Here is a 26,635-nt window from a genome sequence, read left to right on the forward strand (position 1 = left end):
ATCCTGGGGGCCAAGAAAGGGCTTGGATTGCAAGCCTTTGAACCTCCTGGAGCCTCTCGCTGGCCCCTGACTCCATCCACAGGTGCTAGGGAGCATCTGCCTAGAAAGCAGCCCTCTCCTGGGGGCTTCCGTACCCCACACGAGGGAGTCAGGGGCTAGTGGTAAAGCCTCTTGGATAGATAGGAAAACTGGGGCTCAGGGGAGAGAAACTTGCCCGAGGTCTCCTGGCTAATACAGGGGTGGAGCCTGCTGGGACTTTGACCCTGACTCCGGAAGGAGTTGCCTGTCAGGCCCCAGAGGTTGCCTGGGGGAGGTGGGGAGGGCAGGGATGAGGCTGGACCAGCCTTTCACGCAGCCCTTCTCCTGCATGCCCGGCAATACCCCGAAGCCCCCGACCCTGCCCACCCTGACGGGGCGCAGGCATTCTCCGCCGGCGTGTGTTCTAATGTCCCGGTTCGGGCAGGGTGCTGGCCACAACGCAAATGCAGGCCACACATGCCCGGAAATCCTTCCCGTGCTTCGACGAGCCAGCCATGAAGGCCACGTTTAACATCACCCTCATCCACCCCCGCAACCTCGTGGCCCTGTCCAACATGCTGCCCAGAGGTGAGTGCGTCCGTCCTGGGGCCACGCAACCCTAGGAAGGAGGCGGCCCGGGGCTGGGACGCGATGCGGGGCAGAGGAGACCTCTCTACATGTTTGACGGCTCCGTGCCCAGGCCCCAGCGTCCCTTTCTCGAGAGATCCCACCTGGAGCGTCACCGAGTTTAAAACCACGCCTGTAATGTCCACTTACCTGCTGGCCTACATCGTTAGCGAGTTCAAGCATGTGCACACGAGAACGCCCAGTGGCGTCCTGGTAAGAAGCCGGGCCCTCCCGTCCCTCCCCAGGATCGGCCCGAGGGATATCCTTGTTTTAATTCATTCCCATCTTCAGCCCCTATTCCAGTGTTCGAATCCCAGCTCTGAGGGATCTTGGACAAGTGTCTTAAGTTCTGACCCTGAGTCTCTGCATTTGAAAAATGGGTCTGTCCTCATGAAGGGCGTTCCCAGTGCCTGGGTGCCAGGCAGACAGTGGCCATGACCACTATTATTCCTAAAGGCTCCTCCCTAGGACTCAAATACCCTCAGAGACACCCCCCACCCCCCAGCCTTCTCTGCTGCTCACGCCTCTCAGTTTAACCTAGTTGGTGCCCTCACTAGCCTGCTGGCCCCTGGGGCCCTGCCCATCTGCACCGGGACCAGGGAGGGCCTCTGACCTACCTCCATCCTCTTTGCAGATCCAGATCTGGGCTCGGCCTAGTGGGATCGACCAGGGCCATGGAGATTATGCCCTGAATGTGACAGGCCCCATCCTAGACTTCTTTTCCGCACATTATGACACACCCTACCCACTCAACAAATCTGGTGAGTGAGGGGCCCTGTGGTGGGGGCAGAGGATGGGGCTCCCTACCCAGAGGCCATCCTGCCAATGGCCTTGCCCCCCCCAGACCAGATCGCCTTACCTGACTTCAACGCTGGCGCCATGGAGAACTGGGGGCTGGTGACCTACCGGGAGAACTCTCTGCTCTTCGACCCGCAGTCCTCCTCCAGCAGCAACCGGGAGCGGGTGGCCACCGTGATTGCGCATGAGCTGGCCCACCAGGTAGCCCCCCCATCCCAGGGCGCGCCGAGAAGTGAGTAGGGGGCTCTGGGAGGAGAGGGCACAAGCCCTGGCTCTGCCCTAGGCCGCTGCAAAGGGAGGAGGCTCCCAGCAGGCAGGATAGTGGAGGGGAGTCACGGCGACGCTGGTGAAGTGCTGACCGGCGCCTGGCACGTGGGGACGCTCGGGGAAGGGGCGTTCTGGGTACTGTGAGTGACCACAAGGCCAGAGTGGCTAGCTGGGCTGACCTTCCCTCCCCAACAGTGGTTTGGGAACCTGGTGACCTTGGAATGGTGGAATGACCTGTGGCTGAACGAGGGCTTTGCCTCCTACGTGGAGTACCTGGGCGCCGACCATGCAGAGCCCACCTGGAATCTGGTGAGCCAGCTGCCTGGGGGCCCCTGGGTGCGGGGTCGGCGGTCCCACCCCACCGCCAGGCTGGTCTCCTGATGGCCACTGGGGATTTGCAGAAAGACCTCATGGTGCTGAACGACGTGTACAGGGTGATGGCCATAGATGCGCTCGCCTCCTCCCACCCGCTGTCCTCGCCTGCCAATGAGGTCAACACGCCGGCCCAGATCAGCGAGATGTTCGACTCCATCTCCTACAGCAAGGTACTGAGGCAGTGGGGGGCAGGCAGATGGAGTGGGGACTCGGCCCATGGAGGCCCCCAACTCGCCCCCGCCCCAGCCACGGCTCTGGCCTGGTCCTGTGGGCTCAGCATCGCTCTCTGAGACCCCCTCTCCCCTTCCCCAGGGAGCTTCGGTCCTCAGGATGCTCTCCAGCTTCCTGACGGAGAATCTGTTCAAGAAGGGCGTGGCGGTGAGTACCCTGGGCCAGCCATGCGGGGGTGGGTTTCCCCCAGCCCCTGCCCTGTGTCCCCAAGCCCCTGTCTACCGCAGGGGTTCCGTGGGAGAGGCGGGGGAGCACCAGCTTTGCCCTCACTGTGGCCTGTCTTTCCACAGTCTTACCTCCACACCTTTGCCTACAAAAACACCATCTACCTGGACCTGTGGGACCACCTGCAGAAGGTCAGTAACAGCCAGCCACCTGCAGCCATTTTGTGGGGGTCCTGAGATGCTGTAAGTCCCCGGGGCCGGCGGGGGGTGCGTCACGTGTGGGAGAATGTGTCCAGCCCCACTGCTTACCAGCCCAGGCAGGTCCTCTGAAGCCTTGGTTGCTCATCTGTAAAGTGGGTGCCATGAGAGCTCCTCGAAGGAGGTGTTATGAGACCGTGGGTCTGGAGCTCGGGCAGGCAGCTTGCCCCCCCGCTGCAGTGAGCTGCATGATGGGAGCCGAGGAGCACCCTCATCAGCCAGCCCGCATGGTTCCTAAGCCCTCCTCTGCCTGGGACTCTGGAGCCAGTCATTCCACCTACTCAGCACTCCTGGCCGCCCCTCCCAGGCATGACTCTGCACACTCCGGCATCCACAGCACTGACTTTGACCTTCTCGCCCAGTCCTGCCTTGCATTCCTGTCCTCTTAGACCCCACGCAGCCCAGTCTGTGGGACAGACCCTCTGACCACCCCGCCTCCCCTCTCCCCTCCCTGCCTCTCCTAGGGCTGGAGTCTACACACTCCCATCTTCCCCTCATTTGCCCTCCTTTACAGCAGCCTGACTGACTCCTCCAGAGTCCCGAGCCCAGTCCAGCAGGGAGGGGAGACCCAGGGCCTCGGCAGGGAGTCACGGCTGGGCTCCAGCACCCTCCTGGCTGGTCTCCAGCCCAACTTCTATCTGCCAGGAGCCTGCTCGGCCCCCCTCCCCAATTCCGCCCCCTCCCCGGACCTCCCACAACCTGCTGACCTGGGGCACCTCACTGCCTCGGTCCCTGCCCTCCACATCCACTGTCTTCCTGGCCTGCCTCAGTCTCCCGCTCCTTCCTCTCCTGCAAAGCTGAGCCCTCCTCCATGCCTGGTGCCCCTCCAGCTCCACCCCTCCCTCCCACTCCCTCTGTCCCTGAGCCCCGCCTCTCTGCAGCAGCTCCCGGCTCCCCTCCCTGCTCAGCTTCTGGCCTTCTGAGGCTCTTCTTCCTCTTTCTGTCTTTATTTTCTCACTTATTAACAGATGTTGTTGGCTTCTTGCCATTATTACAAAAGCAATGCATGTGCGTGAAAACAGAGGAAAAAAACCTAAGAAGACAATGGAGAGCACCCTAAGCCCGTCCCCAGACCACCCACGCTCTCACCCTCTCCCTCGCTCTGCACCCTGTCTGCTCCTCTGCCCTCTCCTACTCCAGGGTTGTTCATGCTGGCTGCCCCCCCACATACCCACCTCACGTTGGGCCACAGAAGCGGGGGACCCTCATAGATTTGCTTAGCTGATGGGCAGTGCACCAAACGCCTGGAGGTTCTCAGCTCGCCCAGCCCTGGGGCTGGGAGCCCCGCTCCTGCCTCCCCACGAGGTGGCACTTCCACAGCGAGCCTGGGGGTCTGCCGAGGCTGCGGCGGGTGGGCACGGTGGGAGGGGGCGCCCCGCTGACGGCCGCACCGTGTTGCTGTGCCCCAGGTCGTAAACGATCAAGCCATCGAGCTGCCAGACACCGTGCGCAACATCATGGACCGCTGGATCCTGCAGATGGGCTTCCCGGTCATCACCGTGAACACCACCACTGGCGCCATCTCCCAGCAGCACTTCCTCCTCGACTCCGAGTCCGTGGTCACCCGCCCCTCAGAGTTCAAGTGAGCAGACGGGGCCACTGAGGCAGGCGTCCTAGGAGGGGCTCGGAGGGGCAGTGGCCGTGGCGCCCCCTGACCCCGGGGCGCCCCATGGTCGCTCTTCCTTGGCCGAGGCTGCCTCTCACCACCTGGTCTGGGGGGCTCTTGTTGCAGGTACCTGTGGATTGTGCCCATCACTTCCATCAGAAATGGCCTGCAGCAGAAAGGCTACTGGCTTCCAGGAAATGCACAGGGTAATCCGGCCCTGCCCTAGTGGACGGCAGGCCCAGCCCAGACTCCCAGCTCCTGGCCCACGTTCTGGGGGCTACGGCAGGCCTCGCTGGTGGCTTCCTTCGTCATTTCATTCAACCAATGGAGCCGACTGTTTTGGTTCTAAGCTCTCCTCTGCTGTTGCCCAGCTGGGTGACCCAGGGCGAGTTACCATCCCTCTCTGGTCTCCATTTCCTCGTCTATAAAATGGGGCTGAGAACGGTATCTACGCCATTGAGTTTGTGTGGGGACTCAAGAAGAGAATGTATAGGAAATGTTTAAAACAGCGCCTGGCACAAAGTATGAACAGCCCTGCTCTGCCAGGTACCAAGGAAACCAAGCTTAAGGCAATTCCTCCTTGGCCTAGGCCAGAACCGCAGATGAAGAGAAGGAAGATAAGCAGCTAGAACTTTCCAGAGCTGTGTTGCGTGCTTTAACAGAGGCATGTACAGCCTCTGGGCTGCTGGGCACAGGGCAGGGAGCCAGGAATAAGGAAGATTTCGCTTTGTGGAGAGGTGAGGGAAGGCGTCCTGGAGGGGGTGAGCGGCGTCCTAGAGGAAGGGAAGGACTTAGCCAGGCTCATGGCGGCAGAGGAAATAGCAAGGGCAAGGCACAGAGGTAGGAGAGAACGTAGGGACTGTGGTAGGGCAGACGTGTGCCCTCAAAGTGAGGCTGGCTCCTGAGGTCCCTGCAGGCTGCAGGACACAGCGGCTGTGTCCTCAGGCCAGGAGGAGCCCGGGCAGGTGGGAAGTGGGTGAGAACCACCTCTATGGAAGGACCGCGTTCTGGCTGCCAGGAGAAAGGCTGGAAGTGGGGGCACTGGGGGGTTGAGCGGCAGGGAGGCATCGCCTGGGCTTCCCCCTCGGGGACTGGGGCATGATGGGGCTGTTGACAAGCCCAGAGAGGAGGAGGAGTAACAGCCTGGGGAGTTGAATCTGAGTGGTCTGGGGGGGTGTGGATGGAGATATCCAGGCCGCGGTCACTGGCCCAGCCACGTGGAGCCTGTGGGAGGCAGGGTGGGCATGGAGGGGCAGAGACCGCATGAGGTCCATCCGAGGTCACCGGCCAACCCATGGCAGAGTTTGGCCTGGCAGCCCAGTCCTACGCCCCTTCCCCTCCCCTCTCCTTGGCATCGCCCAAGGCTTGAGGACCAGCCAGTGCCAGGCTGCATGAGAGGCTGCTCTCGCCAAGGCCTGGAGAGAGGCAGGCCAAGCGTCAGCCTGTGGCCTTGTGAGCAACCCCACCCAGCTCTGGTCTCTCCCCACAGCCCAGGATAACCTGTTCAAAACCACAGCTAATGAGTGGGTCCTGCTGAACCTCAACGTGACGGGCTACTACCTGGTGAACTATGACGAAGAGAACTGGGGAAAGATCCAGACTCAGCTGCAGACAAACCTGTCGGTGGGTGTCTGCCGCCCCACCCCATCCCCTGCCCCAGACCCGGGCCCAACATGGCGCCCCAGACTGCCGGGCCTGCCCTCACCACCAGCCTGAGGTCACACCCTCTGTTGCCCCTTCTAGGTCATCCCTGTCATCAACCGGGCTCAGGTCATCCATGACACCTTCAACCTGGCCAGGTGAGTGCCCCCTTCCTCCTCGGGCCCAGCCTGGCTCAGGCCTGGTGACTTGAGCAAGTGCTGTTCCTCTTGGCCTTCCCGTCCCAGGCACAGGGCAGTGGGCTCCCTGTGCTTCTGCACAGTCCTCCCTGGACCCCCACATAAGGCATCCGAGACTGAGTACTTTACCTCAGGCCACACAGAGGGAGCCCCTGACAGCCAGACACAGGCCCGTCCACTCTAAAACCATGCTGTACTGCCCAACACCGAGCTTTTTCTGAGGATTAACAGCGTGCCAGGCCGCCACGCTAGGTGCTCAGAAAATCTGGGAAGGCCAGGACAGGAGAGATGGAGCACATACTGTGTTCCCAGCAGGTGCTAAGCTGATTTAAGTGAAGTCCCCCATAGACACAGTCATTTATGAACCAAATGTGTGCATATGGCCTGAGAGGGAGGGGGAGGAAGGCACAGAGGGCCAAGCAAGAGAAGAGGTGGGCAGAATAAAGAGCGCAGGCTTTTTGTCCTTATGAATCTCAGCTCTGTGGCCTGAGGCAAGTCACTTGACCTCTCTGAGCCTCAGTTTCCTATTTGTAAAATGGGGACAATACATGATTGGCCGTGGGTGAGGGCGGGGCCTGAGCTGGCCTCGTTTGTGGTACCAGCCAGCATCCATGTCCCCCAGCCCCATCCTCGGCTGGGGCTCTTGGACCTTAGGTTCCACGAAGGGTTCGGGGTTCCCTCCGTGGGGCTGGACTTACTTGAGCCTCTCTGTTTGTCCCCAGTGCCCGAAAGGTCCCTGTCACCCTGGCCCTGAACAGCACTCTCTTCCTGAGCCAAGAGAGAGAGTATATGCCCTGGGAGGCCGCCCTGAGCAGCCTGAGCTACTTCAAGCTCATGTTCGACCGCTCTGAGGTCTACGGCCCCATGAAGGTACAGAGGGGCGTGGCAGGGTTCAAGGACCCATTGACCCAGTGCCTGAAATTGCATCACAGGGAGTTCACAGAAATACTGTCTGGAGTGGTGGTGGACCCTTCAGGCTGCCACAACACGGAGTTCTTTGCCGAGAGCAGGCTGGGCAAGGTGGCAAGAGGGCTATGGGATGAAGGGAGCAGGTACCGACGAGGTGAGCAGATTGGGGAGGGCAAAGAAAGGACACAGACTCCTAGCGAAGCTTCTGTTTGGGAAATTAGCACTGTCAGAAGGGACAGAAGAAGCCACGGCGCTGGGAGCTGGAAGGCCCACCTTTTACCAGCTGGGTGGCTTCGGCCAACTCTCTTCAGCCCCAGCGAACCCCTCTGTGAAGTGAGCAGGCCCACACCTGCCTAGCCCCAGGGCGGGGAGGGAGATGCAGGTGTTAACAGCTTTGAAGTTGGGGTGGTTGGGGTGGGGTATGTTGAGGCTCCCATGAGGGAGACCAGAGGGAAACTCGGCAGCTTCAGCCAAAAAAAAGAACCCCAGGCCCTCAAATGTCCAACAGTTGGGGATTGGTTAAGTAAACTACAGTATCCATTTGATGGCATATTACACAACCATCAGATAATACTCGAAGAGATCTTTTTTTTTTTCTTTGTCAGAAAGAAAGCAACTGCGTGTGTGAGGTTGGGTGGGCCGGGGCAGAGGGGGAATCTTAAGCAGACTTCCACACCCAGCACGGAGCCCAACGCGGGGCTCGATCTCACAACCCTGAGATCATGACCTGAGCCAAAATCAAGAGTCAGACGCTCAACTGACTGAGCCACCCAGGTGCCCCTTGAAGAGATCATTTTTAATTAAAACTTTTTCACATTAACTTCCTATCAGGGTAAATGAGGTATTAGGGCAAATGAAGTATTAGGGTAAATGAGCTTTTAACTCATTAAGCTGCCCACCTTGGATTGACCCCCATCCTCCTGATGTAGGGAAGTCATATTTTATCAATACGAGCTGTTGCTCAGTTTGGTGTTGGCAGGCTCTCCCGTGGTGCGGCCTCTCTTGTTTCCCAAACCCGGGGGTTCTTCCTCGAGTTCTCTCTCCCACGGGGGAGCACCCCTTCCAGGAGTTTTTGAGAAAGTGTTCATAGGACGTGGAGGCACATCATCTGCAATGTCTTTGTCCCACCGCGACACAGGACCCAGATTTTACCTGGGTGTAGAAGGTTCTAGGTTGGAAATTATTCCTCAGCGAATTTCAGGCCTCGCTCTACTGACGCCCAGCCTTTCGTGTTGCTGTTGAGAAGCTCAGAGCCTTGCTCATTCCTGGTTATTTGAATGTGGCCATTCTCTCCCTTCTGGAAGCCTGTGGGTTCTTTTCTCAATCCTGGTGGGCCTTTGTGTGGGTCTTTCTCCTCCCCCTGCCCTTTCCATCTGGACATTTTGGCATTGCTCCTTAAGATGTTCTTCCCCTCCTTGCTGTTCGGTTCTCTTTCTGGGTCCCCTGTTAATCCAACTTACTGTTCTTGCGTTGGCCTTTCTTCTGTCTTGCGTTTAAACTTCCAAGTACTGGCCCTGGGTCCAGCATCCTATGCATATCTTCTTGGAACGTTCAGAGGGTCTTCATCTCAGGCTTTTACAAAGCTTTCTTTTTCTTCCATTGACTTGTTTCCTGAGTCTTCTGTTTGTTTTGGTCTCCTTTGGAGACCTCACGTTGGAGGCTGAGCTGCCCCCTTTGGATTTGAGAGTGAGGCAATAAAAGGCAACTGGAAGTTCTGTGAGGAGGTCACATTTGTTACCTGCAGGTCTCACTGGGGGGTGACTGGGTGGACAAGTGACTCCTCATGGGGACCCTCAAATATTAGTATCCATGGGGTGCCTGGTTGGCTCAGTTGGAAGACCATGTGACTCTTGATCTTGGGGTCGTGAGTTCGAGCCTCACGTTGAGTATAGAGATTACTAAAAAAAGAAAAAAAATAGTACCCATGAGTGTGTTCCTCTGAGACCACAGAGCCATCCTGTATCTTCTATAATGAAGCTGGTGATGCTCAGTTTCTGGGATTGGGGATGGGGGAAGAAACTGGAGATATCTCCATTCAGGATATAAACTTTCACCTCTGGCCCTCTCTGCAGTCCACCAACACTTCCCCTGTGTCTGGCGACGCACAGTTCTGAGCCTCTACTCATTCAGCCTCACCCACAGGGGAGGGCGGGGTGTTGCCTGCTGCCAGGATGGAAGTGGGAGCTTGGGGGTTTAATTACTCCTGCTACAGACTCTGACTCCTTTGCCCTGTGTCCAGCCCCCGCCTCACCCCTGTCCCCTGCAGACCCGTCCCTCTGACTCTGAGCCGTGTCGCGGCCACTCTGCCCATCCATCCCTCTCTCCCCGCCTTCCAGCTCCTTGACTGCACGGGCCCCTCATCCACTCTGGTTTCCCTTCCTATTTCCTTTGTTCTCCGAAGTTTGTTCTTGGACATAAGGCGGGGCTTACGTCCCAGTGTCAGGGACAAAGAGCAGCGTGCAGAATTATAGAGAGGCTAGGTAGAAAAGGAAAAAGAAGGGGTAAACTCACCAACTTGAAAATCATAGTTTGGGGAAGCTCCTGAATAGATTTTATTTTCTGCAGATGCTGCTCTGTGTTTTCTAAGCTCCTCACAACACACGTGGGACACTTAGCATCGGGCGGCAGGGGGGAGGGTAGGACCCGACACTGTCTTCAAAAGTGGTGACATGGAGACTGGGAGGGTTAGACCGACTGGGGCTTCCAGGAGGGAGAACCTCAGACCCGTGAGCTGAAACCTGGGCCAGCCCCGGCCCCTTTGAGCCCTGCAGCCCTGGACGAGGCCTGACCCTCCAGCCTCTCTGCCTTCTGTGACGTTAGCCCTCGCGACACCTTCCCACCCACGTCAGGGGCTGCACGGGCTCCAGAAAGGTCAGGCGTGAGTCCCGCCTTCGAAGCCCTTCCTGTTTTCTTTTCCCCAGAACTACCTGAGGAAGCAGGTCACGCCTCTCTTTGATTATTTCGAAAGACTCACCCACAACTGGACTGTTCACCCGCAGACCCTGATGGAACAGTGAGTATACTGTTGGGAAGCTCAGAGCCCTGCTCATTCGCTCACTTCCGGAGGTCATGGGCGGCCCAGACACCCTGACCTGGGCAGTCCAGAGCGGGGCCCTGCAGTGCCCTCCTGAGGACATCTCCTGGCTGGACCAGGGCCGCCAGCAGGGAGAGAACCCCTCCTGGGAGTAGGAGGCCTACCCTGAGGTTCTTCATGGCCTGTGGGCCCATCTGACCTCTTTGTACAAGGGACCAAACTGAAACTGAGGTCTCTCACTGGCTTGGTCCTTTTATTTTATTGTAAAGAGTTATTTATTTGAGAGAGGGAGAGCGAGAGCAAGAGTGCATGAGCTGGGGAGGAGCAGAGGGAGAGGGAGAGAGAGAGAATCCTCAAGCAGGCTCCCCATTGAGTGCAGAGCCCGACGTGATCGCTGAGATCATGACCTGAGCTAAAACCAAGAGTTGGCTGCTTAACCGACTGAGCCACCCACGCGCCCCTTGGTCATTTAGATTCTAGATGTTCAAATTGGGGCTGGAGCTTGTGCTGACCCCTCTAGGTCCCTGGGCTGCCCAAGGCACAAAGCAAACAGGGGGACCCAGAGGGCTGGGTGGGCTGCAGCCCCAGACAGAGCCCGGGCCCTGCCATCCTCCCTAGAGCTGTGCATCAGCAGGGGAATCTTGGCCAGAGTCTGGGCCAGGTGACCCTCGGGCACGCTGACCAAGTGTCACCCCTCGCACAGGTACAATGAGATCAACGCCATCGGCACTGCCTGCACCTATGGGGTTCCTAAGTGTAAGGAGCTGGTCTCAACTCTTTTCGAAAAGTGGAGGAAGGACCCCCAAAATAACCCGTGAGTGTGTCTCCTGCTCCTCCCCCAACCTTCATCCCTCCCTCGAGCCCACAGCCATGTCCTCATCAGACCCTCGTCTACCCAGGATCCACCCCAACCTGCGCTCCATCGTATACTGCAACGCTGTTGCCCAGGGTGGGGAGGAGGAGTGGAACTTCATGTGGGAACAGTTCCAAAATGCCACGCTGGTAAACGAGGCCGACAAACTCCGTGCAGCCCTGGCCTGCAGCAACCAGGTCTGGATCCTGAACAGGTGAGGGCCACGGCCGGACAGGGCTAACTTTCCCTCCCCACTGGAGACCAGGATCCTTGTGTGGGAGAGAACGAACCAGCCAGGCCTCCACACTCTCATTCACGGGATCCCCACAAACTCGTGCAGTGGGGCGGTCTGTTCCCCATTTTACAGATGAGAACACTGAGGCTCAGAGAAGCAAAACAGCTTGCCCAAAGTCCAGAAACTTTAACAAGTGGTGGAGCCAAGATCTGAACCCAGGTCTGGGTCTCCGTCCCAGGTTTTCAAGTGCTGTGGCTTCTTGGCCTGCAGTTGACCGAAGCTCAGTTCTCCTCTCTGTCAAGGGCTCTGGGGCAGCTGGACCTGAGTCCTTTCGGATGTGCAGCTGGGCATGCCTCAAGCTCTTACGTGAGCGCTCCTGGCTCCCACTCCCGGAACCCAGGAAAGAAGAGCCTCTCTATGTCAAAGACAAACATAGCCACCTTTCCTGGTACAGGGCTCTTGGCTCTGGTTCTCCTTCCTTTATCATTCGTTCATGGCCTGCCCTCAGATATTTATCAGGCACTGGGGCCATGTGACACATGACACTTGGCATAGCCAGTGACCCTGCCTAGGAGACTCAGTATCCCTTCTACCAGAGGGAGGTAGGAGTAGGGCCTTCAACCCTCGGTAGGCCAAAGCCATATTAAGAGGCTGCAGGAGAGGTGTGGGGGAGGGGAGGGTGGGGTCCTTCGCCGTCCTGGCTTGTCTCTCGAGCCCTTGGTCACTAAGTCAGCATCCTGCCCTCACAGGTACCTGAGTTACACCATGAACCCTGACCTCATCCGGAAGCAAGATGTCACCTCCACGCTTAGCAGCATCGCCAGCAATGTGGTCGGGCAAAATCTGGTCTGGGACTTCGTCCAGAGCAACTGGAAGAAGCTCTTTGACGAGTGAGTCTGCGGGAGCATGTTAGGAGACGTGCCCACCGAGGCTGGGGTGTCCTGGGGGGGGCGGGATCTGTGTGTCTGTGTGCATGGGACACTGCAGGGCTGGAAGCTGGGGGGCTGTGGGCGCTGCCGAGGAGTGCTGGAAAATTAACCCAGCTTGAGGTCAGTCAGGTGGGGGGCAAAGACAAGGCAGGGTGTGGGCAGGCTCTCATCGCACTCAGGGGACAGTCTGAAGAGGTGGGAGCAGGGACACTGCAATCAGACCAATGTTCGTGTCCCTAGGGCATGTCATTTCATCTCCTCTACACGATGACAGTCGCAGCGTGGCCGTGAGGATACGGTGTCGCCTGCCAGTCACTGAGCGTTAGTTAGTTCTCAGCCCCTCACGCCTCTTCTCTCCCCTCCCCCTTCTCGCAGCTTCGGCACCGGCTCCTTCTCCTTCTCCAACCTCATCCAGGCAGTGACGCGACGGTTCTCCACGGAGTTCGAGCTGCGGCAGGTAAGCGGCCCTGGACCCTGGGGCGGCACCCAGAGGCCCATCCCCAGTCTAAAGGGGCATCTGCCATTCAGCGAGCGCCCCCTGAGCGTGCTCACAAGGGAGCTTGGGCTCCATGTTGCCAGGCCTTCCTCATTTCCAGGGGAGGCTGGGCATCCAGGCTTTTTAGAAGGTGACGAGTCAATCAGAAACATTCATCTTGGAATTTTTGTGTAGGCAAAAAGTAAAGAGAATCGTATAAATGAACCTCCACATACCCATTACCCAGATTGAATGATTGTCAACATTTTGCTGATTCTTTTTTTATATTATATTTATAATATATATATTATAAATATATATATAAACATATATAAATATAATATATTATATTTTATATAATATTCAAGCAGAGATCCCTTATATAATTTCACCTGTAAGTGGTTTAGTCATATCTAAAATAAAGGAATTTTTAACAGATAATCTCAATGTCATTAGCAAACACAAGGAAAGGAAAAATTTCTTGCTATCATATTCTACCCGGGGCCAATTTAAACCCTGTAGGTTTCTTTTAAAATTCTTTTTGCAGTGATATGTATGTTTGAATCAGAAGCCAAAGTTAACTCATTGTATTAGGTTGATTTGTCTTTTTTTTTTCACTGAGGTATATAATTCATGTACCATGACACTCACCATGTTAAGTGGTTTTCAGTATATTTATGAGGTCATATAACCATCACCACCATCTTTTTTTTTTTTTAAAGATTTTATTTATTTATTTGAGAGGGAGAATGAGAGAGAGAGAGAGAGCATGAGAGGGGGGAGGGTCAGAGGGAGAAGCAGACTCCCTGCCGAGCAGGGAGCCTGATGCGGGACTTGATCCCGGGACTCCAGGATCATGACCTGAACCGAAGGCAGCCGCTTAACCAACTGAGCCACCCAGGCGCCCCCATCACCACCATCTTGTTCCAGAACATTCTTGTTACCCCCCAAAAGAAACTGTGGTAGTCACCCTCCATTCCTCTGTCTCCAGCCCCTGGCAACCACTAATCTACTTTCTGTCTCTATGGACATGGCTATTCTGGATATTTCATAAAATGGAATCATATAATATGAGGCCTTTTGTGTCTGGCTTTCACTTAGCCTCAAGCTCTCAAGTTTCATCCGTGTTGTAACGTGTAGCATTCCTTTTTATGGCTGAATAATATTCCATTGTGTGGTTATACCACATCTGTTTATCCGCCGATCCGTTGATAGACATTGGGTTGTTTCCACCTTTTTTTTTTTTAAAGATTTTTATTTATTTATTTGAGAGAGAGAGAGAGAGAGAGAGCGCAGGAGAGAGTACGAGCGGGGCCAGGGAGGAGCAGAGGGAGAGGAAGAAGCAGACTCCCTGCTGATCAGGGAGCCTGATGTGGGGCTCGATCCCAGAACCCTGGGATCATGACCTGAGCCAAAGGCAGACACTTAACTGACTGAACCACCCAGGTGCCCCGACTTTTTGACTCTATGAATAATGCTGTCATGAATATTCATGTACACATTTTTGAGCGAACGTATGTGTTTGTTTCTCTTGAGGATACACCTAGAAGTGGAGTTGCTGGATTGTTTGGTAGCTCTATGTTTAACTTTTTGAGAAATTGGCAAAATGTTTTCCAGAGTAACTGCACCGAATTTACATTCCACCCGCAATGTAGGAGGGTTCCAATGTCTTTCTGTATTTGTGGACTCTTGTTATTTTCTTTCTTTCTTTCTTTTTTAATTATAGCCATTTTGTGGGTGTGAAGTAGTATGAATTGCATTTCTCTAATGACTAATGATGTTGAGCACCTTTTCACGTGCTTATTGACCATTCGTATATCGTCTTTGGAGAAATGTCTATTCAAATCCTTTGCCCATTTTTTAATTGGGTATTTGTCTCTTTATTGTTGAGTTGTAAGGGTTCTTTATATATTCTGGATACTAGACCCTTACTGGATACCTGATTTGCAAATGCTTTCTTCCATTCTGTGGATTGTCTTTTTACGTTCTCCATAGTGTCTTTTTTTTTTTTAAGATTTTATTTATTTATTCATTTGACAGAGAGAGACACAGTGAGAGGGAACACAAGCAGGGGGAGTGGGAGAGGGAGAAGCAGGCTTCCCGCCAAGCAGGGAGCCCGATGTGGGGCTCGATCCCAGGACCCCGGGAGCATGACCTGAGCCGAAGGCAGATGCTTAACGACTGAGCCACCCAGGCTCCCCTCTCGATAGTGTCTTTTGATGCACTGAAGTTTTTTTATTTTGATGAAGCCCAGCTTTCTAACTTTTCCTTTACTGCTTGTGCTTTAGTGTCACATCTAAGAAACAATTGCCTAATCCAAGGTCACAAAGATTTATACATGCTTTTTACTAAGAATCTTACCATTTTAGCTCTTACATTTAAGACTTTGATCAATTTTGGCTTAATTTTTGTATATAGTGTAAGGTAGGGGTCCAACTTCATTCTTTTTTTTTTTTTTTAAGTTTTTTTTTTTTTTTTTTTGACAGAGAGAGATAGCGAGAGCAGGAACACAAGCAGGGGGAGTGGGAGAGGGAGAAGCAGGCTTCCTGCCGAGCAGGGAGCCTGATGTGGGACTCGATCCCAGGACCCCGGGATCATGATCTGAGCCAAAGGCAGACGCTTAACGACTGAGCCACCCAGGCGCCTGGTCCAACTTCATTCTTTTGCATGTAGCTATCCAGTTGTCTCACCACCATTTGTTGAAAAGACTATTCTTTCCCCTACTGAATGGTCTTGGCACCCTTGTTGAAAATCAGTTGACTGTAAATGTGAGGGTTTATTTCTGGACTCTCAATTGTATATCATTGATCTATCTGTCCTTATGTCAGTACCACACTCTCTTGATTACTGTAGCTCTGCAGTGAGTTTAGGGATGTGAGCCCTCCAACTTTGTTCTTTTTTCAAGATTGTTTGGCTATTCAGAGTTCCTTGCATTTCTTTATGAATTTTAGGATCAGCTTGTCCATTTCTGTAAAAAATTAAAAAAAAAAAAGGCAGTTGGAATTCTGATAGGGATTGCATCGAGTCTGTAGATCAATTTGGGAAGGGTTGCCACGGGATAATATTAAATCTTCCAAACCATTAATACAGATTTGGGTCTATTTGGGTCTTTTTTTCTTTTATTTGGGTCTTCTTAATTACTTTCAACAATGCTTTATAGTTTTCAACATGCCAGTCTTGCATGTCTTTTGTCAAATTTATTCCTCAGTATTTTATTCTTTTTGATGCTATTGTAAATGGAACTGTTTTCTTGATTTCATTTTTGTATTTTTCATTGTTGTGTGTAGAAATGTACTACGATCTCTGTATATTGCTCTTGCATCTTGCAACCTTGCTGAATTCGTTAGTTTTAATGGGTTTTTTTTGTAGATTCCTTAGGATATTCTGTATCCAAAATCATGTCATCTGCTAATGGAGATAGTTTTACTTCTTCCTTTCTGGATGCCTTTTATTTCATTTTCTTGCCTAATTGCCCTGGCTACAACCTCTACAATATTATCTTTTAATCTGTGACATCTTTTTTCTTTTTTTAATGATGCCATTTATTTGTTGAAACAATGAGGTTATTTGTAGTATAGAAATAGCCACATTTTGAGTTTGGCTGATTGCTTCCTTGTGGTATCTTATTTAATTTGTCCCTCTCTCCTCCCTTGATTGGACTGAGATTACAGTTCAATTAAAAACTAAATGACGTAATGTACGGTGATTAACATAACATAATAACATAAACAGTGAAGATCAGGTATATCCAGGAGCCAGATTTAACCACGAGGTTGTTAGTTTTGACCTCTGCCCTAGATAAAGATTTTATCCCAGGGGGAGAGAAGGACGGGCCCTTCCTTTCCTGGAGAACAGGCTGTGGCTGTGTTCCCAAGGGCTCTAATATGGGTGGGAGGTCAGAGGACTGCACAGCCCTCTGCTTGAGGCTGAGTTAGAGACCCAGCCTGGGGCTGAGAATCTTCATTTTCCTGGCAGCTGGAGCAGTTCAAGATGAACAACATGGACACAGGCTTCGGCTCGGCTACTCGGGCTCTGGAGCAAGCCCTGGAGAAGACCAAAGTGAACATCAAGTGGGTGAAAGAAAACAAGCAAGTGGTGCTTAGTTGGTTCACAGAAAACAGCTAATAGTCCTTGGTCCTTAACCATCACCTGGCCCCCATGTGAGATGCCTCTACGTGTCTGCCCCCATGGCCCACGACAGTACCCCATTCCTGGAGCCTGAGGCAATGGTGTCCTCCCCTCAGGGACAAAGTCTCTGGCCCACGTTTTCTCCAGTCTGCCCATGGAGCTGATCCAGTTCCTGATGACCAGACTGTCCAAGCACCTTCCAGCCCCTGCCCCTCATGCCAACCCTCACCCCAGGCCTGGCATGGTGCCTGTCACCCAGGGCCCTGGGGCTGATCTCAGGGAAGCCCAGCTCTAGGGCCAGATGAGCAGAAGCCCTCAAAGGACGATGGATGGCCTTGGGGGGGTAGCCCTGTGCCCTCTCTCACCTTTCCATAAAGACCCTGAACCTAAAGAATCAACAGGGCAGAAGATCTATATTTTTTTTTCTAAGAGAAAATGTAAATAAAGGATTTCTAGATCAATGTCAAGACTCATTACTAAACTAGAGCAGGAGTGGGTTTGCATAGCAGCCAGGAACACTGGGAGGGAGGGAACCTGGGATGTAGGGGACTCCCAGGGAGCACAGGAGGGGAGAAGTGTCCAGAATGCCTGTGTGTCCTATGAGGTCTGCCTGCCGTGTTCCTTCCATCCATATTCCCGTGGCGGCTGGAGACCCTGGGTGCTGGGAACTATGAGGAGCTAGAGGCTAGGCAACCGGACCCAGCGGTTCTCATGGTGGGGTGGGGAGAGCTGGGGCTCAGGGCCAGGCCCAGGGCAGGTCCTGACGGTGGAGGGAGGGAGAAAGCAGAAGTTTCCGCTGGGGTCAGCACCTGCCCTAACATGAGGGAAGGAGCAGGCTGCCGACTGGGCTCCTCTTCTTGTGTCGCAGTCAGCACACCTGGGACAGTGAGAGAGGGGCTTGGAGTGAGGGCAGCAAGCCTTGGGACCCAAGCCTGGTCTGACCCCTCACTGGCCAAGGGCCTGTCCCATCTCCTCTCCAGGATCCATGGTGGAAGGTGGGATATCAATTTGTAAAGCAGTTGTTCTCAAGAGTCGCATGCAGAAAAAGGCAGGTGCCCTCCAGATCACCTGGTGGTCAGTGCCTATTCTGAGGAGAAGGTCTGGGACCCACATGGCTCCATGGCCCACATTAGCCTTGGTGGAAGTTTCTTAGCAAATGGAGCCAGGTTGTTGGAAGCTCACCTCAGCCTCAGCCCCCACGGGGCCCCGCTGAGTGCCCCAGGCTGGTGGAGGGAACATGGGAGGTGACAGACCACAGGGCTCCTTGGGGGTCTCCTCCAAGTGAGCCGCTGGGGCTGGAGTCCCGGAGACCAGGGGGCCTGGTGTCAGATCACAGCTTGGCCAATTTCTTGGGCAAGTGACCCAAACCCCTGGGCTTTGGCTTCTGCATCTGCATGAAAAAGGTGATGGGTCACAGGATTGGGGTGTGGATCTAAGGAGATTCACATATGGGGGTATCTGGTACACTGCCCCCCAACACAGGAGGAGATTTGGGTGTTGTTACCCTTAGCCCTGTCTCCTGGCCTCCCGGCTCTCCTCACAGCCTCTGTTCCCCTTTGGGAGAAGTGGGGGTGGGCCGGGCCCGGAAGGCTCCTCAGCCGGCCACTGCAGTCCCTACATCAAAGGTGGGGCGGGCCAAGGGGTGAGACCAGCCCAGGGGAGAGGGTGGGATCTCTCCACCAATCAGGAGGCTTCCCTCAGCCCAGCCCCTCTGGGCCAGTTCTTCCTGTCGCCAGTGCCCAGCAGCCCTGGCTGGCACTTAACCTGCTGGGGATTAGAGGGCAGGCCCCCTCAGGAGGTCCCGCTGGGGGAGGGGCCACCCCCACCAGGGTCCCTGGGAGAGAGCTGGCCTCCAGGGAGAAGAGTCTGCAGGGATCCTAGTCTCTGTGCCTGGCACTGGGCGAAGTGTTTATGCGCATTATCTCATTTGGGTCTCAACAGTCCCAGGAGATAAGGATTGCTTTTATCTCAGTTTTGCAGATAAGGAAACTGAGGCGCAGGGAGGTAAGTCAGTAGGGCTAGAACGAGATGCAGGCTCTAAAGCAGCAGAGTGGAAGGCCTCCTCCATCTGGAGCCAGGGCAAGATCTGTGGCATCCACACGTTGCATGCTCCCACCACCCAACGGCTCCCAAGCCTGGCATCCAGAATGCCCTGTGTGTCTGGAGGAAATCAGGTCCCCGGGAATACCGTGAGGGCACCCAGAGCCAGAGACCCGCCTGCAGAACCTCGCTCGAGGTCGCACACAGAGCAGGGGCCGACTCAAACTCAGGCTGCTCGTTCTGTGCCCAGCACTCTGCGGCGGGTTGACCCCTCAGGGCCAGCGGGAGAGGCAGGCCCTGGGGATGGAGGTCTCCCGCCTCCCCCCACCCAGGAGACTCCTCGGAAGCACGTCGCCTACAGTGCAGGGTCATGACAGAAATATCCAGTCTTTTATGGATGGTGAGGGGGGCAGGTCCCCAGGAAGGTGTGGGAAGACCAGTCTTTCCGGGCTGGGCACAGGCATCAGCCCCTCTCTCTCCCCTGCCAGGCCCGCAGCAGACAGGTGTGGTCAAGAGCAGAACACCCGGCTTGGGCTCATCTCCCACCCCCGTCCTCAGCCTCTGCAAGGGAAGCCTCAGGCCTGCCTCTCAGGAGCAGCAGCTAGGGACAGGAGGCCCTGGGGTAAGAACCCAAACCCTAGAAGGCTGGGCAAGAAGGCACTGGGTATTTTGGGATGAACTGTGTTCCCCCAACATCCATGGTGAAGTTCTAGCCCCCAGGACCTCAGAACGCCAATGTATTCGGAGATAGCGCTTATAAAGAGGCAATGAAGGTAAAAGAAGGTCATGTGGGGGGGCCCTAATCCAGGATGACTGGGGGCCTTACCAGGCGTGATAAAGCCAGGTGCACAGACCGCAGCGTAATTACATTGAGGGCACAGAGAGAAGGCGGCCATCTGCAAGCCAAGGAGGGACGCTGCAGAAACCAACCCTGCGGACACTGATCTTGGACGCTAGCCTCCTGAACTGTGAGAAAATTGTGTTTCTGTTCTCCCAGCCACCCGATGCGTGCTTACAGCAGCCCCAGAAACAAATACGCCGGGCCTCGGTTGTGGAAGCGAACCACCCGGCATCCTTTAAAAACGTTTTCCTAGACTGTGGAAGAGCCCTCCGGGTCGACGGGCATACGCTCAGAGGAAGGGACAAGGTAGCGGGGCTGGGCGGGAGGCGAGCGAACAGGCCCGAACGTTAACCCCCATCCGTGCTACCTCACGCAGCAAGGCCAAGTGGAGCCCCTGCAGGTGAAGACTTGTCACAGTGGCACGGGAGGGCACACACCAACCTCAGGAGGCCTGGACCCAGGGAGGGGAAGAGCAGAAGGATGGTTCCCTGCAGGATGGGAACATTCTTCCTTTGCCAGACGCAATAAAAACCCAGGTTGATAGAAGAAAAACAGACCAAACCAACATTTTTTTTTTTTTTTAAGAAGTATAAAAATGGAAGCGTACCAGCTTCTCTCCCCCCTCCGCCACCCCCAGAACGCACTCCACCAGCAGTCCCAGCCCCGCCGACTCTGGTCCCGCAGCCAGCACCTTGCGGCAGCTCAGCCGGTGTGTTCGGGGACAGGTCACTCGGGGGGGTGTCAGCCCGGACTCCAGCCACGGAGGCCACCCACTCCCTCTTTCGGACACTGCCTCTCGGGGAAAGACATCACTTGGAAAAGAGATCCTTGGCTTTAAAAAAAGCTTGAAGACCACAGCAAGTAGCAAATGAGGAGGACACTCCACGCCAGAGGCCTGATTCCTGGCTGACAAGGGGACAGGCGAGGCTATCGGTAGAAGACGCCCAGGTGGGCCCCCCCCAAATCTTCTTGCCAAAGTTCAGGGCAGCCACTGAGCTGCAGGCCTGAGCTCTGGGACGGGCTTTGGTCACCGAGCTGGAAGGCAGGGCCTGCCCCCACCAAATCTTCTTGCCAAAGTTCAGGGCAGCCACTGAGCTGCAGGCCTGAGCTCTGGGACGGGCTTTGGTCACCGGGCTGGAAGGCAGGGCCTGGTCCCTGGTCCTCTGAGCTGGGGAGCACCTCTGCACTGCGGCTCCGACATCCCCACTGGGTCTGAGGCTGGAGTCTCTGGCATGCTGGCCGGGACAGGAGGGGTGGGGTTTCTGGCAACACACAGGACTCTGGAGACACCGAGACACCCTGTAAGAGAGGCAAAAGCAGCCGGGTAGTGGGCCACTGCCTGATGCCCTGAGACCTGGAACCTGGATGCTCCCCGGAGTGTGGCTGGCAGCTTCCGGACAGCCCTGGGGGTCGTGGACGCAGTGAAGCAAAGTGGTGAAGAACACCGGCTCTGGAGATACACTCCGGGGGTTCGTATCCCACCTCTGCTACTAACTAGCTCTAAGAACGCAACCTCTTTCATTCGGTTTTCTCATCTGTAAAACGGGGGTGATAATAACAGTCCCTACGCCACAGAGTTGCTGGAGCGCCGGCTGAGTCAATACGTGTCCGGTGCTAAGAACGGTGTTGGGCAAACAGCAAGCGAGCAGTAAATTTTGGTTATCAATACGCTCTGTTATGGACCACGATTCATTCACTCATGGGCCTCATGAACAAATGAAGCTTAAAGGAAACACGAAGGTCACCAGCTCCAAGCCCCTATACTCTGGAAGTCCCCACCCCTGGGGCTGGCCAGCCTCCCTCCCCCCAAGCCTTAATGGAGCACTTAGAACCAGTGGCTCTTGCTACCTTTCATCTTGCCTCTGGAGCAAGTCCGAGGATTCTCCGTCTTTAACGCGGCTGCGAAGACTTCTAGGTAGAGGTGGTGGCGGCCTTAACGGCCCGGGGCCCCAGCTCTTTCCCCAAGGAGGCTAGGGTCCTCTCCATACTCCCTTCAGCTTCTCTCTAACCCTAACTGGGTTGGATTAGATAAACCCGGATCCCCAAAGCATGGGAGTCTCTGCAGACTAGAGCCCACCCACTGCCTCCATTTCCGAACGAACCTGGGACCAGCCCGAGAGGAGTGGCACGGGCCTGCCCGCATACCTGATACACTGCTGCAGCCAGCTCCGGGGCCGCGGGGGGCGGCGTCCAGGGCACGGCCTGCTTCCTAGGTTCCGGGGACGTCTGCCTTCTGGAACAGACCTGGGGCGGTGTCCAAAGGGCCGTCTCGGGGGCTCTCCCTTGGGAGAGCTGCGGGGGCCACTGTATCCCAGGGCAGTAAGGGGGTGTAACCCAGGGATCCAGTTCGGGCACCCTGCTCCCCAGGCGCTCGGGCGCCGCTAGTGCTCCGGGACAGGCCGGCGGGGACCCCCACGACGCGGCGGCGCCCGCGGCGGAGCCCAGGCCCGGGGCGCGCGCCTGCACCTGCACCTGCGCCTGAGTCTGCGTCTGCGCCTGCGCGGGGCCGCCGTCGGGGCAGAGCGGGCAGCCCCGAGGCGCCGCCGCCGCCGCGCCGCTGCGCCGCCGCCGCCGCCGCTGCAGGCTCTCCTCGCTGAGGCCCAGCACGGCCGACAGGTGGCCGATGTAGCGGATGGCCAGGCGCAGCGTCTCGATCTTGGTGAGGCTCTGGCCGGCGGGCGCCACGGACGGCGGCAGAAAGCGGCGCAGCTCGTGCAGGGCGCGGGCGAGCGTGCGCATGCGCAGCTTCTCGCGCTCGCTCGCGCTCTGCCGCTGCCCGCCGGCCGGCCCGCTGCGGCCTCGTCCGGGCGCCGTCGGGGCGGCCTCTGCGGAGCGGGCGCCGCGGGCCGGGAGCGCGGGCTGCGAGGGGCCGCGGGCGCCGTCGCAGGGGCACGAGCCCGAAGAGTCCGAGGAGGAGGCCGGGGACGTGGAGTCCGGGTGGCCGGCCCAGCCCCAGCCCTGGGGCAAGATCCAGTGGTCGTGGCCCAGGAGGCCGTGCAGAGGAGGGGACTGGGCCATGGCCGGGGCGGCTGCGGGCTCTGGGAGCCTGGGCCGGCCACCTCCAGGCCTGAGCTTTTATCCGGACCAAAGGTGAGAGGTGGCCCCCTGCCAGGTTACAGAGAGGTGTCAAAACCCACAGAGCCCAGGGAAGGCCTGGGCAGGGGGGCCTTGGGAAAGCGGGCCCATTTGCGGAGGTGTGGATTCTGACTCCTCGGGGGCTCTAATGGAGGCCCCTGCAGCCCGGGAAGTGTGGGAGGGACAATTCGCATCTGGATGGAGCTGCTAAGCTTCTCACCGAGTTCCCACCCACCCGGGCTCGTGGCATGGTGAGTGCCCAGGAGCCCGACGGTGGTGGGCAGTGCCATCATCGTCTGGGGACGGCCAGGCTGTCCCTCATGTGAGGAGTGGACCCATGCAAAGAGTGGCTGCCTCTCTCATCTCCAGCCCCCCCCCCCCGGGGGCGAAGGCGGGGAGTGGGGGAGTTTGTCCAGTAACTGCCACTCACTCTACAGGTGTGCTGGATAAGGCTGCAAGACAAGCCCCGAGGGATTTGCCCACAGTGAGGTGGGGTGGAAGTAGGGGGACATACAAGTGCAGCCTTCCTGGTTTGCTCCCAGAACCCACATTTGCTGGTTTGCTGAATAACACGAGCAACGTCATCTCACTACCCACAGATAGTTTCCGTCCCTGAAAAATAGAGCAGCCTGGAGAAAAAGGATAGGAAGCAGTGGGTGATGAAAATGGGGGAAGGTGAGCCCTCCAGGCAGGCCTGAGTCTGTTTGCTGTGTGACCTGGGGCAAGTTACTTACCTCCTCTGAGACTCAAGTTTCTTTCAGTTTCACAGCAATAATACTACAAAATGCCCACCACCTGGGAAGGCTGCTGATACTAAGTGGAACCATCTGTGGAACCATTCAGTGTGGGCCTGGCAGGTGAGCTAAATGTTCGCTGCTCTCATTTCATAAGGAAGGTACTTCCATTTCAAGATGCTGTAGGCATTACTCATTTACTTCATACTTATTTAGCAACTGGTAAAGGTCGGGCACACCAGCGTAACACAAGTTAGTTGTGGTCTCGGCTCTCATGACATTTGAAGTTCGTGCTGAGAGACAACAAGTGAACAGACCATTATACATTGAACAGCTCCATCACTAACTGGCTGTGTGCCCTTGGGCAGGGCCCTTAACCTGTCAGAGCTTGAGCTTGTGCTCTGTAAAAAAAAAAAAAAATTATTTTTATTTTATTTTATTTAGTTTTATTTATTTGACACAGAGAGAGACAGAGAGCACAAGCAAGGGGAGCAGCAGAGGGGGAGAAGCAGGCTCTCCGCTGAGCAGGGAGCCGATGTGGGGCTCGATCCCAGGACCCCGAGATCATGACCTGAGCCGAAGGCAGACACTTAATAATGATTATAGTTATCGACTCGTAGGACTGTTGTTATAGTCTCATAAACTTGGAGATAGTAAAGCTCTCCTCAGCAGTTTATTACAGCTTAAAGGAGGCATCTGGGGGGCCTGGGTGGCTCAGTCTGTTAAGCATCTGCCTTCGGCTCCGGTCATGGTCCCAGGGTCCTGGGATCGAGCCCCGCATCGGGCTCCCTGCTCGGTGGGAAGCCTGCTTCTCCCTCTCCCACTCCCCCTGCTTGTGTTCCCTCTCTCGCTGTGTCTCTCATTCTTTCTGTCAAATAAATAAATAAAAAATCTTAAAAAAAAAAAGGCATCTGTGTCCTTTGTGATCTTCGGAGAAAGGGCTGAACTCCGAGACTAAGGGCCAAATGATTGCCAGGGGCTGTAGAGTTCTGGCCACAGAGCTGGCGAGGTCACCGCTGGGCCTTGAACCATGAGTAGGACTTGGTTAAGGAGAGAGGCGGGTAGGGAGAATTCTGGCCATGGGAACTGCTTAAGGAAAGGCCTGGCAGTGGGACTTGCTGAGGGGCTTCTGGAACAGTGTGAAGGGGTGCTGATGTGGAGAGCTGGCGCACAGCTTGGCTGGGGCCAGGCTAAGAAGCTGGATTGCCAGATGGACCTTGGAGCAGAAGTGTGACATGAAGAAAAAAAAAAAAAAGCAGGCAATCAGTAATGAAAGTTCAACATGATGATGCTTCTGGTTTCTGGGATAGATGGGCCTCTATCAGCTTGAAGTAATAAATAATGGCCCTTGCAGTATTTGTGGCCACTCCTAAAAACAAACATTTAGTTACACAAGTTACATAACGAATACATTCTCTTTGGCAGCAGTGGGAACATTACGGGTAAACCTGAGGTCTCTCAGCAAAGAGAGCAGCTCTCAGGTTGCTATGTGGCCCTCCACACCAGGCCCGCACGTTCACCTGGACGTATGTAAATGAGGGAACATTGTGGCCTGTGTTTGTAAGTTGTTCTCTTTTTTTGTTTTTAAGGTTTTATTTATTTGGGACAGCATGAAAGCACACGAGTGGGGGGGGGTGGGCAAAGGCAGAGGGAGAAGTAGACTCCCCACTGAGCAGGGAGCCTGATGGAAGTGTGGGGGGGAGGGAGAGGGAGAACCCCAAGCAGGCTCCATGTCCAACACCAAGCATGACGAGGGGCTCAGTCTCATGACCCTGAGATCATGACCTGAGCCGAAAACAAGAGTCAGACGCTTAACCGACTGCACCACCCGGGTGCCCTGTCACTTGCTTTGTTTGATTCAACAGCAGGTCTTAGAGCACTCCCATCAGGAGATGTTGAACTGATCGTAGAGGGTCATAGGTGACTTAAATGGATGAACATTTAAACATTATACGAACATTAGAGCAGATCATTTTAACTGGAAAAAAAAATGGCAGGAGGTGCAGACAAACCTTCAATGAGGAGATGACCTCACTTTCTGCTCAGGGCTTATTTTTTATTTTTATTTATTTTTATTTTATTTTATTTAGTTTTATTTATTTGACACAGAGAGAGACAGAGAGCACAAGCAAGGGGAGCAGCAGAGGGGGAGAAGCAGGCTCTCCGCTGAGCAGGGAGCTGATGTGGGGCTCGATCCCAGGACCCCGAGATCATGACCTGAGCCGAAGGCAGACACTTAACGACTGAGCCACCCAGGCACCCCTTAGGACTCATTTTTTAAAATATCAGAGAAAATATGCCCAAGTCACCACTGTAGCATGATGATGAAGGAATAATCGGCGTTGAACGATGTTGGTCAGGGCAACCCCTGTTTAGTTTATTCTAGCTGCCATGAGTGAGGAGAGGAAATTTCTAATTTGTCCAGAGCACAGAAAGAAGGTAACTCACTTAGCAGTGGCCTTGACTCCAAATAGGCTTTCTCTGGAAAGAAGCAGGAAGTTATGCGAGTATTTCATGACTTGAAAGGATTTACACCAAGTTAAAAAAATTTTTTTTCCCCTAAGGATGGTGGGACTTAAAAAACAGTGGATCCTACACTTTTTAGGTTGAACTCATGGCTGTACTGGCTAGGAATTAATTTACATGTAATTGACATTTGTCAACAAAATCCCTCAGGTTTCTTGTATGTTTCTTGATCAGGATTCTGAAGTTTCAGGTTAATAATGTGCTGTTGATCCTGAATTTTCTTTTCTTTTTTTTTTTAAGATTTTACTTATTTATCAGAGAGTGTGAGAGCACAAGCAGGGGAACGGCAGGCAGAGGGAGAAGCAGACTCCCCGCTGAGCAAGGAGTCCTCCGATGCCGGACTCGATCCCAGGACTCTGGGATCATGACCTGAGCCAAAGGCAGACGCTTAACCCATTGAGCCACCCAGGCGTCCCGATACTGAGTTTTCTGACCCACCCCTTTTCACTGTTTTAACTGTTCTGTGATATTATAGCACGTGTACCCCAGTCAGGCCCTTACTGATGCATCGTTAGTGTGTGTTTAGTTTTTGCCAAATAGCCCTGCCTTGTGCACAGGCAGGTAGACCTGGAGAGGTGGGATGGCCTTGTGATCTCCAGGAAGGGTCCGAAAATCCAGAATTAGAGCCGGCCTGGAGGGGTTTCCTGTGAAAGGATTTGGTGAATAATGGGAGT

The 26,635-nt window shown here is 55.0% G+C and overlaps 2 protein-coding genes and 1 long non-coding RNA gene across 8 annotated transcripts in view; 2 read left to right on the top strand and 1 right to left on the bottom strand.

The window, feature by feature from the left end:
* Nucleotides 1-17,206, top strand: part of ANPEP (alanyl aminopeptidase, membrane) — a 34,308-nt gene extending 17,102 nt beyond the window's left edge. For all 6 annotated transcript variants that reach the window (XM_064569882.1, XM_064569883.1, XM_064569881.1 and 3 more), the window contains 19 exons: nt 464-606; nt 719-858; nt 1,280-1,406; nt 1,490-1,644; nt 1,906-2,019; nt 2,112-2,255; nt 2,398-2,463; nt 2,607-2,672; nt 4,148-4,320; nt 4,471-4,550; nt 5,834-5,967; nt 6,088-6,143; nt 6,905-7,052; nt 10,013-10,104; nt 10,829-10,939; nt 11,025-11,192; nt 11,963-12,103; nt 12,518-12,599; nt 16,593-17,206. In XM_064569882.1, coding sequence (XP_064425952.1) covers nt 464-606; nt 719-858; nt 1,280-1,406; nt 1,490-1,644; nt 1,906-2,019; nt 2,112-2,255; nt 2,398-2,463; nt 2,607-2,672; nt 4,148-4,320; nt 4,471-4,550; nt 5,834-5,967; nt 6,088-6,143; nt 6,905-7,052; nt 10,013-10,104; nt 10,829-10,939; nt 11,025-11,192; nt 11,963-12,103; nt 12,518-12,599; nt 16,593-16,742 — 2,290 coding nt within the window. In that variant the 3' untranslated portion in view covers nt 16,743-17,206. The remainder of the gene's footprint in view (nt 1-463; nt 607-718; nt 859-1,279; nt 1,407-1,489; nt 1,645-1,905; nt 2,020-2,111; nt 2,256-2,397; nt 2,464-2,606; nt 2,673-4,147; nt 4,321-4,470; nt 4,551-5,833; nt 5,968-6,087; nt 6,144-6,904; nt 7,053-10,012; nt 10,105-10,828; nt 10,940-11,024; nt 11,193-11,962; nt 12,104-12,517; nt 12,600-16,592) is intronic.
* Nucleotides 17,207-20,203: 2,997 nt separating this feature from the next.
* On the bottom strand, nt 20,204-22,644 carry MESP2 (mesoderm posterior bHLH transcription factor 2). Its single transcript, XM_064569888.1, has 2 exons — nt 21,772-22,644; nt 20,204-20,925 (listed from the first exon to the last, which is right to left on the bottom strand). The coding sequence occupies exons 1-2, from the start codon at nt 22,642-22,644 to the stop codon at nt 20,554-20,556; spliced, it is 1,245 nt and encodes a 414-aa protein (XP_064425958.1). The 3' UTR covers nt 20,204-20,553.
* LOC135361527 (uncharacterized) lies at nt 22,449-26,461 on the top strand. The gene is made up of 3 exons (XR_010404834.1): nt 22,449-22,716; nt 23,463-23,558; nt 26,202-26,461. It is a non-coding gene; the product is annotated as an uncharacterized LOC135361527 (long non-coding RNA).
* Nucleotides 26,462-26,635: the final 174 nt, after the last annotated feature.

Source organism: Mirounga angustirostris, unplaced genomic scaffold (genome assembly GCF_029215605.1).
Source record: "Mirounga angustirostris isolate CCGP_5_RB_7025 unplaced genomic scaffold, mMirAng1.0.hap1 SCAF_9, whole genome shotgun sequence".
NCBI classification, from domain to species: domain Eukaryota; kingdom Metazoa; phylum Chordata; class Mammalia; order Carnivora; family Phocidae; genus Mirounga; species Mirounga angustirostris.